The 14,398-nt window shown below is 37.2% G+C and overlaps 1 protein-coding gene and 1 pseudogene across 1 annotated transcript in view; both read right to left on the reverse strand.

Annotated features, from left to right (window-relative positions):
• Positions 1 to 14,398, reverse strand: part of Zranb3 (zinc finger RANBP2-type containing 3) — a 222,738-nt gene that overhangs the window by 15,244 nt on the left and 193,096 nt on the right. Inside the window, exons 12-16 of the mRNA XM_023709687.1 lie at positions 12,139 to 12,550; positions 8,881 to 9,075; positions 3,978 to 4,069; positions 1,513 to 1,614; positions 236 to 375 (exon numbers count right to left, since the gene is read on the reverse strand). Coding sequence (XP_023565455.1) covers positions 236 to 375; positions 1,513 to 1,614; positions 3,978 to 4,069; positions 8,881 to 9,075; positions 12,139 to 12,550 — 941 coding nt within the window. The remainder of the gene's footprint in view (positions 1 to 235; positions 376 to 1,512; positions 1,615 to 3,977; positions 4,070 to 8,880; positions 9,076 to 12,138; positions 12,551 to 14,398) is intronic.
• On the reverse strand, positions 13,265 to 13,674 carry LOC101563328 (annotated as a pseudogene).

Below are 14,398 nucleotides of genomic sequence, written 5' to 3' on the forward strand. Positions count from 1 at the left end.
AAAGCAGTTGACTACTTTTCTTCATCATTTTTGCTTAAGAAATAAGCCTACAGAGAATTACGATTTGATCAGATACATTAAATATCTCATATGTTGCTATAAAATAACTGATTTTATGTACAATTTTCTTTTAATTCATTAGTAATTCTTTACTGGTTACATAAGATGCCTCAGATCTCCTATAGATAGAGCTATGAAAAGTAATTTAATATAAAATAGAAAAGATGATTCATACCTTTTGGTACTTTGTTTGGCTTGTTGCTTTGTGATCTCTTCCAGAGCAAGAACTGGACTACAGAACAGCTGCCCACTTTTCCTGATTATCCTCTGCTTCATGGCAGTTAGGCTATTCCATTCTCGAACAAATCTCAAAATCTGGCAGAAAATGAAATAATAAAAACAGTGAACAGCTTACCAGCCACCCTCCTTTGAAAGTAATTCACAGCATGAGAAAACTCATGTTTTGTTATATCACTGAAATGGGCTTTCTTCATTTACTGTAATTTTCATATATTTATTACAAACTATGGCCACTTCTAACGAGATCTCTTTCAACTCAAAGATTTTCTATCAGGCACACATTAGGACATGTAGTGCGTACCTAATACACAAAGGGACCAATACTGCTGATGTGTACATCAAGACCAAAACAGGTCCAGAAGAACATAATCCAGCAGTAGTCAAGGCAAATTTTGCCTTGGGAACAGCAGGGCTGACAATGTAACAGTGCAGCATCTGAGAAGCACTTTGTATCTGATACTTAAGTTATCATAGGAAAAATAGCCATCAGCACATTGAGGACCTTTTAATTACTGTTGCCATTACTTCTACCTATTAGTTGATTATATGTTAGTGACTATTTTGGGAGGAATCTTAGAGTCAGGATTAGCTAATACTAAAGAAAACAGCCCAATGCTACCTTTTTTCTTTAACATAGGTACAGCTGACCTGTAAAGGGCAATGCTTTACTTTCACTCAAAGGGTAGAAAAATATTACTAATTCCTTGCTTTGAAAAAAAAAAAAAATAAGACTGTGTAGGTCAGTCCTTGTACAGGGTGACCCTTCTTAGCAGCAAAGATAAAAGTCACAGATTAAATTTAAGACCTCTCCGGCAAGTGTCCTGGCCTGTAACTGTACACTGCTGCTTTTGACAGTGAGTTCCTCTCAGAATTTGCCATTGTTAGAATTTATCCTCAAGAGATAGAATGTGATTCTGACAGATACAAATGTCACAGTTGCTAATCCTGTGAATGAGATGTGGGGATGATTCTCTCCACAGAAACAGCAGCTCTAGGTGTGATCATCTGCCAAAGAAACAGATTTCACATTTATTCTTAGCATCAGGATAATTAATAGACACTGCCTGAGTAGATTAAAAAATGTAACCAGTGATTTGATTTTGTAATAGGCTGCAACGCACTGTTCTATTAAACTCAAAGCAATCACCAAAGTTAGTAACAGAACTATATATTTAAAACAAATACAACTATTTTATTTAGAACTATACTTACCAGAGAGCGATTTTGTTTTAGTTGAAAGCTTGCTGGTAAGTCTTCCCAAAGGTCTAATTTTATATCCAAAGGAATGAAATTATAGTTCATCTGTTTTCCATCCTGATTATAGGTTAGAAAGATTATAGGTTAGTAATGCAATTATTAATCCATTTTTGTCTGTAGGCACTAACAGTTACCTTAAAAGAAAATAATTATATTATGAATAATATATCCAGTCTCCTTCAAGATAAGCCAGGGTGATTTACAAAGTTCTAGACAAGAGTCTCCCCAATCTTCTCAGTTTCCTGGAGGAACTGAGTTGAGGAGGGGAGACAGGTTCCTCATGCTCTTTATAGACAAGCATTGCCCCACTTAGCCCAAATCTTCTACCTTCAACCTATTACACTGTTTACTGTCCTATAACACCCCTTCCTAGTACCCAACCTTAGAAATACATATTAGAACAATGAAATTTGTACACTGAAAATCAATATAGAAGAGTACCATTAAATCTTTGAAATTATAGCAGTGTAACCATTCCTAAAGTCACAAATAAACTTCTTTATAATCTGAAAATATTTCTCATTTCAAAGCAGGGCACCAAGAAATACGCTATCTCTCCCCAAATTCTAAAAATGGGTTAATATATTTGTTATAGAAACAAGGAAGTAAGAAGGTAGATAGGGAATTTCTAGAGAAATTACTTTAAAATTGGCTTCCTTAAAGTCACAGTTATGGCCCACGCAGACTCACTGACAATGCACTACCTGGAAAGTAAAAGAGCTGCACCGAGGTAGCAATAGTCAATTTCATAATGTCCCAAACACTTAAGGGTAAAAAATAACCACAGACAGGGGTGTAGACAATTAAACACAGGTAAGAGGTTATTTCTTTTTTAAAGAGGAAGAGAAACATCTCATATGAAAATCTCTCATAACAACAATAGTTCAACTCATATTCTAATTCTTTTAGCCAAAAAGAAATGTTACAACTACCACAATCACTTTTTTAAAAAACCCACAAAGCACTTACATACTGATTAAAAATTTAGATATGTAATTCTAAGCCTATGTTATATATAATTCTAAAATTTAGATATATAATCGAAACATGTAATTCTAAAACAATAGACTTGGAATTCTAGCTGAAGTGAACAAGTCTAATATGATGCATGCTAGTAAATATTTGTTACTGATCTTTCTTTTAAGGGGTGCAATAGATAGACTAGAAGTTTTATACAAATTTCTACCTCTAAGTTTTACTTTGGCTATTTATATGTAAAAGAAAGATTTTATCTCAACTCTGTTGTATCTGTGAAGATAAGCCAACATTTCATCTGCTTAGTGTTATCTGTTTAGAAAATTACAGTGTCTTGGTTACTCTTTTCTCATTGCTGGGACAAAATAACTGACACCCAAAATGAAGGAAGGAAAGGTCTATTTAGCTCACAGTCAGTGGAGGTTTCGGTCTGGCTCCAAGGCAGAGAGCTGCACATGGCAGAGAGCAGCCATTCGTGAGCAAGACACCAAGAACAAATGGGAAGAGTAGTGGCAACAATGGCTACTGAGAGGAAGTCCGTCTGCCTTATGCTGCATTCAGGCTACCCACCCCAGGCTGGGTGCAGCACTCACACCCATAATCCCAGCACCACTTACACCCATAATCCCAAGGGATCATGAGTTAATCACAAACTCTGGAAGTCTGCCCCATGACTGCATGAGGCTTTGGGGGGACAACTGGACACAAACTATAACATACAGAAAATAAATGATAATATTTTATGGTAAAGGGACACACATACCTAGAATAGTCACAAAATATGCTTGAGATCATAGACAGCAATGTCAAGGAGAGGTGGCAGAGGCACACAGGCAAGGTGGCAGAACCCAACACAGGTCAGTGAGCTGTTGCTACGGTGTGCTTGGCAGCAAGCACACTCCAGCCTCTCCCAGGAGTTTGAGGTTGTTTCTCTTTCTGCCTCCAACCCTACCTTTATTCAGCCTGGAGATTTGGCTTCTGTAAAGATGCAGCTGCTTCTGCTGCTTCAAAGGATAAGTGTAGGAACTAATACAGTTCATGAGGGCAAGACACTGTGCAAAGTACTTTATAGGACTTAACTCACTTCATCTTTGCAACAGATCTTTCCACATTTTACTTCCGAGGAAATGGAAATATAGAGCGCTTACTTACGTAATGTGTCCAAGATTACACAGTAACAGATTTGAATTGAAGAGTCTTGCCCTGAAGTTATGCTGTTAAAGACTGTTGTGTTGTCTCTCACTGTCTTTAGATTTAACATAGGAATCTGATAATTAGCTTTATGGAAGAAAAAAAGCAGTTGTTGATCTCACATTGACTATCTTCACTGCAATATAAAAAAAAGGGGGGGGGGAAGAAAGAAAAAAGAAAAAAGGGAACCTTTCTTCCATGTTTCAAGCCAGAGAATCTGAAATGAACAATGACATTTGTACACTGATGCTTACCTTATCATAGAGATGAATCCGATCAGTGTTCTTACTTGCACAAAACATTAAGCTATCATATAGTGGCAGAATGTCTGAATTGTTCAGTCTTTCTAATAAAAAAAAAGACAAAAGAAAAAATGTACACCTTCCTGTTTCCTAAGAGAGTTTATTTTAATCTTTTGCAGGTTGGAATAATGAAACAGCTATATCAAAACATCAAAATGGGGGCTAGTGAGATAGTTCAGCAGACTAAAGCACCTGCTTAGGCAAATGCAGGGACCAGGTTCAGTCCCAGCACCAGATGCTGCGTTGGCCCTGCACCCCGCCAGGCTGAGTCAGCCATGGAGACTGGGTGTGTCGCTGCATACCTGTAATCTCAGCCCAGCAGAAGCTGAAAATAGAAGGATCACTATGATCCTAAGCTGTGTAGTGAGACCCTGTACCAAATACATAAAAAAGTACAATGCCATTCATTATTCTCTCTCAAGCACAATTATCCCATCATTCTTGCTACTTTCTGAAGCAGTTTTGAAGTCTTTTCATGAGTATCTTTACAAGGTGTGACACAAAAATATGGTGAGTGCTATTGCCCAGCAGCACCCAACAGAAAGGCAAGTTCATAAAAAACTAAAATGTGTCCTCATCTCCCACATTCACCAGATGTGACATATCACTTCTGGCTCTTTCCCAAAGTCAAAATGGCCACAAAAGGTGAACGTTTTGAATCAGTTTAGGACGCTGAGGTAGCCATGACAGGGTAACTAAGGACACAAAAGGCATATTCCAGAGTTGCTCTGGAAAGCAGCAAGAAAGATGGAGTGAGTGTGTTCAAAGCAAGGGGGGAGTATGGTGCAGGGGATTAATGGCGATGTCCTTTTACTGTAATAAAAATTTTCCAAATTTAGTCACTATTGTTTTTGATGATACCTTATATATTGAAGCCATTTGAATGCTTGATTCCCTAAGGCCTGGTGCCTCACTTCACAAAGGAAGATGAGTAGATATAATTATGTAAACTTTTTCTCAGACCTACTGTCTAATATTCTGCAGGATAAACAATTATCAAACCAAGTCTAAATAAGAATTATGGTTAGTACTCAAGCACATGCAATAGGCCATACACTCTTTATTTTATTTATTTATTTATTTATTTATTTATTTGTGTGGCCGGCTCAGCCTGCCCTGGGGGTGGGGCTGGTAGGGCATGTGGTGCCAGGGATTGAACTGCCATCCCTGTGCACTTCCCTAAACTTCCCTAAGCAGGTGCTTTAGACCACTAAGATCTCTGGCCCATTTTTAATTTATTTATTTTTGCGGTATGGGGATTGAACTTGTGCTTGCCAGGCAAGCACGTATTCTACTGAGCTATCTCCCTGGCATTTTTTTTTTTTTTTTTTTTTTTTTTTTTTTTATTTTAGTACAGGGTCTACAGGTTCTCACTATACAGATCAGACTAGCAGTGATTCTCCTGTTTCTAGATTCCCAAACGCTGGGATTACAGGTGTAACACTATGCCCAGTCTCTTCATGAACTGTTTGAAATATATTTTAAGTATAGCTCTTACAAATAAATAGTGCATTTCAAATAGGTGGAAACTAGGGCACATTAATTCGCCCCAGATAAGAGGATTTAAACCCAGTAATACGGCTCTAGAGCTTGTGTTCTTAAGGTTGGCCATAGTCCCTTAGTGACTTTCCCACATCTAGAAGTCTACTATGGGGCCAGCCAGATAGTTTAGCAGATTAAAGCACCTGCTTAGGCAGATGCGAGATGCAGGGACCGGAGTTCGATCCCCTGCGTGCTGTGTCAGCCCTGCCCCCCGGGCTCACTGAGCCTGTGACTGAGACTGTGCATGGTGGTGTGTGCCTGTAATCCTGGAGCTTGGGAGGCTGAAAACAGGAGGCTCACTATTAGTCTGATCTATATAGTGAACCCTGTAGACCCTGTACTAAATACATTAAAAAACAAAAAGTAATGTTGTCAAATTATTATTTTTCTAATCAAAACACTGGCCAGTTAACAAATTTGGCTTATTCCTGAATGTTATAAATGTGAAAATGTATTTTAACATCTCTGAAATTGGTATGTCTTGTAGTCAATTACGACAATGGGGTTTTATAATCATATTTGACAAGGTGGCAGTTGTGACCCAGTTGTTATTGCCAAGGCATCCATAAACTTAGTAAACAGTTATAATACTAGTGTCACTTCAAAACCAAATATGAGGTCCATGTACAGTTGTTGCTACATATATTGAGTTTAACTTTAAGATGTCTTCAAAAATTTTTCACAATGATTTGGTATTGGAAAGAAAAGTTATATATAAACATATACAAAGTAGATCATAGATTTCATATCAAAGAAGCAAATATATATATACCAATGAGAAAATAAAATATTTTATTTTATCGATAAACTAAACTGAGTGTTTCATGGGATCTCAGTAAAAGAACTTTGCAAATATAGGAAGCTGTCTTACATTTGCTTACTGATATGTGCAGAATGGTTGCCTATTATACCCTAAGCAAAGCAAGTGAAGGCCGGGGATACTGTCAAATCCATCAAATAAACAAAAGAAATGTCAAAGCAATAGAGGATGGTATGGCCTGGTCTGGGGTACTATTAAAAGTACTATGTCATAGTTTAACTGGCAGAGTATGTTTTCTTTCTTAATGGTCTATAAAATAAGTATATTTCATAATCACTGTATCTTCATAGTTGAAGAAGTATGCATTAACACTTAAAGATCAGAAATCCTTCTTTGAAAGAAAAAAAAAAAAAGGAAAGAAACAAAAAAGAAATCCTTTTTTGAATTGGGTGTGGTGGTGGATGCCTATACTCCCAAGTGCTTGGGAGGCTGAAGCAGGAGGATAATCACTAGGAGTCTGAGGCCAACCCAAGCTTTATGAGACAAAGTCAGCCTGAAGTACAAATTCAGATGTTATCTCAAAACAAACAAATCATTCGCTGAGAAAAATAATTATAAGATCAATTCCAAGTCAGTTAATAGTCATTCTTGATAACTGACAGCTATATTGAGGGAACATGTTTTTCTTTTCAGGGTTTCCATAAATTGTAATTTAATGGTTCAGGTCTATAATGATTTATCTTTTGAAGATACAACCATCCTTCCAGACCTCTGGACTTCTAGTTAGAAAATTATAGCTCCAGCGTAGTGTGCATCACTGTGGATTTAGAAGAGCAAGCATACGTAGAATAAGCATTTAACACAGTGAGCCTTCTTGGTCCTTCTATGTTTCATGGAAATCCATCTTAGGGGGAAAATGAGAAGCCTATATTTCTTGTGTGGAGTTCTGTCATCTAAAAAGTTAAAAAAGCACAGCCAGGCATGGAGGGAAATACTGACATTGTCTGCAGTGCATGAGGCCAATGTAAATTTCACTGGCCAAATGGAATTTCTAAAGTCCAGTGATTTTTAAAAAACTACTTGTAAGATTAAGCTAACACGTCTTAATCCAGAAGACTAATTTATAGCTAACAAGTCAGTATTTATTTCCCTGCTTTGGTAAAGTTAATGACAATTACCAGAGGCTCATTCCTTATCTTACATCTGGCTCACTGAGCCATATTCTGTCTTATAGCTAGAGCTTCATCAGTATTTGAGAGCTTTTTCGTGGCAGGAATAAGCGAACTAGAGACACAAAGCACGTACGCCAGCTGAATATATGCTGTTTAGTTACAGGTTGTTAAAATTAGACCTAAGGGCTGGGAATGTAGCTCAGTGGTAGGGTCTATGCTCACCATGCATGAGACCTCAGGTTTGATCCCAATACCAGAAATGTAGAAACAAAACAAAGCATGCAAACAAGCAAACACAGACTAAACAGGATTCAGTCCAAAGTATTCTTTGGCAAGACCTTCAAGATTTAGAAGGAAGGAAGGCTAAAAGGAAGAAAATAAGATTCTTGGAGCTTAGACAGTCTCAAATAGACATTTCATTTTAAAGGAACTCAGACAGTCTTAAATACACATTTCATTTTAAAGGAATAAATCTTAACTCCAAGTTGTTACATGAAGATTTAATAGAAACTGACTTAAAAGAAAAAATTTCAGAGCCAGGTGTGGTAGTACATGCCTGTAATTCTAGCACTCAGGAAGCTGAGGCAGGAGGATCTCTGTGTTTGAGGCCAGCTTGGGCTAAAAAATGAGTTCAATACCAGCCTGAATTGCATAGTGAAATCCTGCCCAAAAAAAGAAAAAAACATTTCAGCAGTCCTATCCCAACGATTTTGAGTTGATGTTAATCAAGAATATCAAGCTGTAGGTCACTAAATGAGTTACAAGGAAACTGACCTAAAAACATTCAACAGGTTTTTGCAGCTGGCCCATAAAAGTACTGTATGACAACAGGCTGGTATTTGCTAACCATCCCCAACTATAAATACTGAAGTGAATCAAGCAACAAATAAGTCAGAAATACTACATGGCTGGCTTAAATGTAGTTACAGTTCATACAGTCTTAAAATTATGTTTCTTAAAAAAGTTTAAAACATGCCAATTAAGTATGACCGCTTAAAACAATTCATATGTAAAGGATCAATGATTTGTTAAGAGGATGTTAATAGTCTGTCAATCTTAGTATTTTGTCCAAAGCACCTCCTAGAAATCAAAACAACATTCTCACTGTGTAAACAGAGTAGGTTTGGTCGGGCCAGGGCAATAGGCCTCATGGCAACAAATGTGGCTATTTACTGGTTTTGCTCTCTGTGGGGTGTCCTAATGCCAGCAGACATACTCTGTCCTTCCAGCCATCCGGTGCTTAAGGATGTGGTTGGTGGATGTCCCTTTTTTTTTTTTTTTTTTTTAACATGAAAGAAACCTGGAACAAGCAATTGCAAATCCAGTAATGTGTTAAAGTACATGGTTACTATCTGGATCTAGGAATGGAAACAAGACTTACCATCACACGGCTGGGATGTGAATCTGTCCTCCCTCTCCTCTTCTGACAATTCTCCCTTGTTCTCAGCCAACTGGTCAGGTTCCGGTTGTGCAAGGACTTGTTTTTCACAGTCTGAGCTAACTTGAAATTTTTTGGAGGTGTTTTTCTGAGACTCATCTTCATTTTTGTTCATAGCCTGGACATGGTTGGGGCTATCTATTTGTGGGAGTATCAAAATAAAATAATTTACATTTGAAAGCATAGTTTTAAAATATCATAGCTAGGTTTTACAAAAATAAACAGTTAATGAGGCTTGTTCATTCATTTAAAAAATTTACTGTCTACTATTTGTCCAGTACTAGGTGCTAGGAGATAGCACAGAATAGGACAGATAAATCCCTGCTTCCTGAGCTTCATTCCAAGTGGCAGAGGTAGACAATATGTGAAAAAAAAAAGTGCATTATTACACAAACTGGATTTTTATAAGAGAATTGGGAGCAGGAAAGGATGAAAAATAAAGGATAGAATCCAAAAAAATTAAAGGAGAAATAGTAGAATATTAATATTAAAATGTTGCCAGGGCCAGATTCTTAGAGTCCCATTTCAATTTAGCTCTACTCATGCACTTAGGCCGCCTATCCTAGGAGCTTGTATCCTTTGATTCAGTTCTGAATCTGTTAGAGTTTTAGGCAGAAGAATAATTATCTAAAATTTTAAAGCATCACTCCATTTACTGTGCTACAGAAAATTCAGAGTGGGGAAGACTAGAACAGGGACTATGAGATCTGGAAAAAAGAATGAGGTGGTTTGCCAGGCAGATGGTAGGAGTAAAGGGAAAGTATGTGAAATCAAGGTTCATTTTGGAGGTTACATGATATATCGAGTGTGTAAGGCAAAGGAGAGATACTGCTGAGGTTTTTAGCATGAAATAGGGAAGACTGGAGAGGAGATTTGGGCGTTAGATATGATGACAATGATGATGAAACAAGAATATCATTTCGGATATATTAAGCTTGAGGTTCCCATTAGACATCCAGGTGGGGATGCTAGTTACATAGGCCAGTAGACATGTCCAGTCTGGAATTCAAGTGAAAGAGATACATCTGGCAGTTACAGCTATAAGTTGTTAGGAATAAACTACAGATGTGAAGAACAAAACAAAGAAAATAGTTATATATTGTTAAATATTAGCATTTAATGTATATAGTACCATATCACATTTTCTCTAATGTACTAAGAGAATAAATTAGCAATTTTTACATGGTCATTCTAATATTGCTCCCATAAGTTTTTGGATTCCACCCTTTCCTCATTTATATAGAAGGTACTATTAATAAATTTATAAATTAAAATTATTTCTACTTTTTAATTCTTCTGGTATACATCAAATCAAGTTTGGAAGTCATTATGACAAATTGTAGTAACATAAATCTAATAATTATAACTCATACAATAATATCACAGTTATTTAAAATATTTACATTTCTTTAAATAGACTTTCATATTTAAAAAGGTAGTTTGTTTGCTTTTTAAAGTTGCTTGACAATTTATTAAACCATGGGTACTAGGAACTTTCACTGTTGTTCCTAATATCACAAAGAAAAAGTCATAACTATAAAATCCATATTAGACTATGATTTTCCTTGCTAAATCAGTTAGTTCATACACTTAAGTGAACTGGCATCATTTTATAGTCATGATATATTTTATTTTTATTGCCAGTAACAGTTGGGAATTGCATGGGGTCATGCTAATTGTCACAGGGATAGTATGGAGAAGAAGCTGTGGTTCCAATTTAGTGCACAGAAAACAGGAGCCCACAATACAAATATAACTGCCCATATGGCAGACTTGTCAATTTTTGTAGGAACATCCATACATGAAAGAGAAAAAGCTTAGCTGCTGATTATATTTTTCTTCAGATCAAATTGAGAGAGGTGAGCAAGGCAGGAAAGAAAGAGTTGGTATTCATATCAGCTTGAGTCTTATGTAAACATACTGAAGAATTAATGCATAATGGAAGATTAATTATGAACAATCATTACTATTGATAAATAAGATGACAATCTTTAGATTCTAAAACTGTCAACTTGACACTTTTTCATTATCACAAAAATGCTCTCCAAAATTAGAACCAAAAATATTAATGATCTTTTTTTTAACAGGTCTTTTTTTTTGTTTCTTTTTAAAAATTTTTATTTATTTATTTATTTTGTGTGTGTGTGGCCAGCTCAGCCCACCAGGGGGAGGGGCTAGCTGGCATGTGGTGCTGGGGGATTGAACTGCGGTCCCTGTGCTTTGCTTAGCTTAGCTTGTTCTAAGTAGGTGCTTTAGACCACTGAGCAATCTCATCAGCCCCTACAACAGGTCTTAATAACCATTTCAAACACTAAACATCAGGAAATGGCATATCATGCTATAAAAACATACTTGAGATAAGTTTATGACTGCTAACTTTAAGATAATGTTTTAGAAAGGAAGAAATTCCTAAAACTGCATCAAATTGGTTCCTTAAGGATAATCTTTCAGGGCTGGGGAGATAACTCAGTGGTCTAAGTGCCTGCCTGGCAACTGCAAGGACCCGAGCTTGATCCCCAGTACCGTATGCCATGCTGGTCCTGGGAATCCTGGGCACACAGTGCCAAAATGAAAACCAAGCATGGTGGCACACGCCTGTAATCCCAGTGCTGGGGAGACTGAGACAGGAGGGTCACTACAAGTTTAAACTGCATAGCGAGAACCCTGTATCCAATTAAGAAAAAAAAAAAATCTTCACAGAAACAAAAAAAGACGACCTTTCAGTTTTTGTCAAGCAAGAATATGGCACAATGTATACTGAGTAGGCAAAGAAACTACACTGAGTTATTTTGCTATTTAAATAAAAATAATCTGTAATTTCCTTAAAAACAAGTATCTCTACAGAGGGAAGAAAACAGCAGGTCTATGACAGCAAGGCATATTTGCTACCATAGCAACAGAACTTCTATTCCTGCCCACTCTATTCACATCCTGCTGACATTAATCAGAAATGTTCACTTGTGCCAAATTAATGTCATATCACAGATACATGACGATATACATTCTTGACAGAACCAGAAGCTTTCCACATTCCACAAGGGGTAGACTCCCAGTCTTCACTACGGGAATTCTTAAACCATTTTACAAGCTAAATCAATGCTGAATCACACTAACCTTTGGGAACAAGCAGTCTCTCAAAGCACAGCCATCCGAAGATACCACTGCCAGCCCCACCTCCATGGTCACCTTGCTTGTACTCACCAGCACTGCTTTGAGGATTCTCACACATTTCACAAAACGGTAGTGCTGAATTATTGATATAGGTGCAGAAATTACACTGCCAGCCCTTCTCAGGAACCAGTGGGGTGGCTGATGGAGACTGGGCCTCATGGATACCTTCCACAATCACAGCTTTGGTTTGTTTGGCCCAAGATGGTTTTTTATCTAGGAAGTTGCTACAGGCATTGATGGTGATTGATTTCAGTCTTTTAGCTTCAGGTTCAAAATCACTTTCATAATCAATATCTCTTGAATCTGTTTTTCTAGGGTTCAATGCCACTCTGCTGTGTTTCTCTTGGAACATCCTTGATTCTTCACAGGAGGTCTCCAACTGTCCTTTTTTAGATTTTGGTAAAAAGAATGACCGAATATCATGCTGTTTTTCTTTTTCAAACTAGGAAAAGCAAATAGTTTAAAAATCAATTACCCTTCCTGAATGAGTTAACAAAATATTTAAATAATCATATTGAATTATCCTTTGAAAATCTTTTAGAAGATGAATTTAATTATATTATTACTATATATATATCACTACCACATCCATGTATTTCCTGTCTTTCTACTTAGCACTTAGGTGCCAACCACTTTGTACATATTAACTGATTTAATCCTCAGACCACCTCTATGAGGTAGGTGCTATTTATTATTCTAATACTTTAGATGAGGAAATTGAAGGTTTAGTGAGGTCAGTTAGCTTGGCTAGAGACACTACGAAATGAAAGTATACTTTATAAACTATCTGTCCTAGACATATGTTAGAGAAAGGAGACAATTACATGTTTAAACATTTTGGTAATTAATAACTTAAAAAATGCTTTCATGCCCAAACTATAAATACAGTGTTTACAATGTCAGTCATATTAAATATTAACCTTGACCAGGAAGTACTGGGAATTATAATCTTTTTAAAACTATTTAGAATAGCCTTTTTAGTAGATATATTTTATTTAATTTTTTTTTTTTCCCAACCAATGATGTCTTCTATTACACAGAGGTTTTTATAATTCTTCAATCTCTCTATACACAGGCAAAAGTATACTGCTTAGCATAGTGGAACCTGCAAATTTACTCACTGCCTACAGAAGGGAAAATTATCTCCAAAGGGCGCTTAACCAGGAGGCCAGTGCATCTGCCGCCTGCCAAGCACGTGCAGGTGAACGTGACAGACAGACTGGCCCCGTCTACGCCTTCGTTCACCACCATCCGATAACCCTTTTTCAGGCCTAGGTCAGCAGCACACTTCTTGCCAACGATCATTAAAGGTCCAAGAAGACTTTCATCATCATCTTCAGCTACACAGATCTGGGCCATGTGTTTCTTAGGGATCACCAGAAAATCAGTCGGTGCCTGCGGGGAGATGTCGTGGAAGGCAAGGCACTGGTGGTCCTTGAAAACGATCTTGGTGGGGATTTCCTTGCGGATCATCTTCCTGAAGATCGTGTCGCCGCCAGGCCGGGCGACCTGAGCCTCGGTGATCTCGTCTGCCATCGCCGGTCTCGCGTGTGCGGCCGCGGAGCAGCGGGGTAATAGATATATTTTAATAATTATTCTTGCTTTTAAAAATATCGCTTCTACGGCCATAGGGTGGGGCTCTAGCTGTGTAAGTTTTTGTGTAAAAATATAACTTCTTTTGCCTAAGAATACTTGTAGCATAATCTTTTACTTTTCATTTTCTTTTTAATGTGGAAGTCTCAATTTCCTAATTAGAGAACATAAGCTATTTATCACCATCTTTACATAGCCAGTAGCAAAAAGAGTTCATTTATAGAAGTGCTGGAATAGGTTGAATCGGGAACTATACTGGACATAACTCTGTGACAGACAGTTTTTTGTAACATTTAATTCTTACTCTAGTCATATGATAATATATTTCACAGTACAACACTGACATGCTTCCATTGAGAAGTGAGGTCTATGTGTTTTTGTTTTTTTTTTAAGTTTGAACCTGGGCAGACCTCTATTAATAGTCTCTATTAATAGTCTCACCCCTAATATTCAGTTCACTCAGGAGGCTGAGGCAGGGGCCTGGGGAGATAGCTAAGTAGAGTAAGTGACTGCCTGGCAAGCAGAGTCCTGAGTTCAATCCTTGGTACTAAAAAAAAAAGAAAGAAAAACGAGGCAGGAGGATCGCTGTGAGTTTGAGACTAGCCTGGGCTATAAAGTGAGCTCAAGGCCAGCCTGCGATGCATAGCAAGACCCTGTCTCGAATAATAATTAATAACTAATAATAACTATTATTGGT

The sequence above is a fragment of the Octodon degus genome, unplaced genomic scaffold (genome assembly GCF_000260255.1).
Source record: "Octodon degus isolate 3935 unplaced genomic scaffold, OctDeg1.0 scaffold00014, whole genome shotgun sequence".
Taxonomy (NCBI): Eukaryota; Metazoa; Chordata; class Mammalia; order Rodentia; family Octodontidae; genus Octodon; species Octodon degus.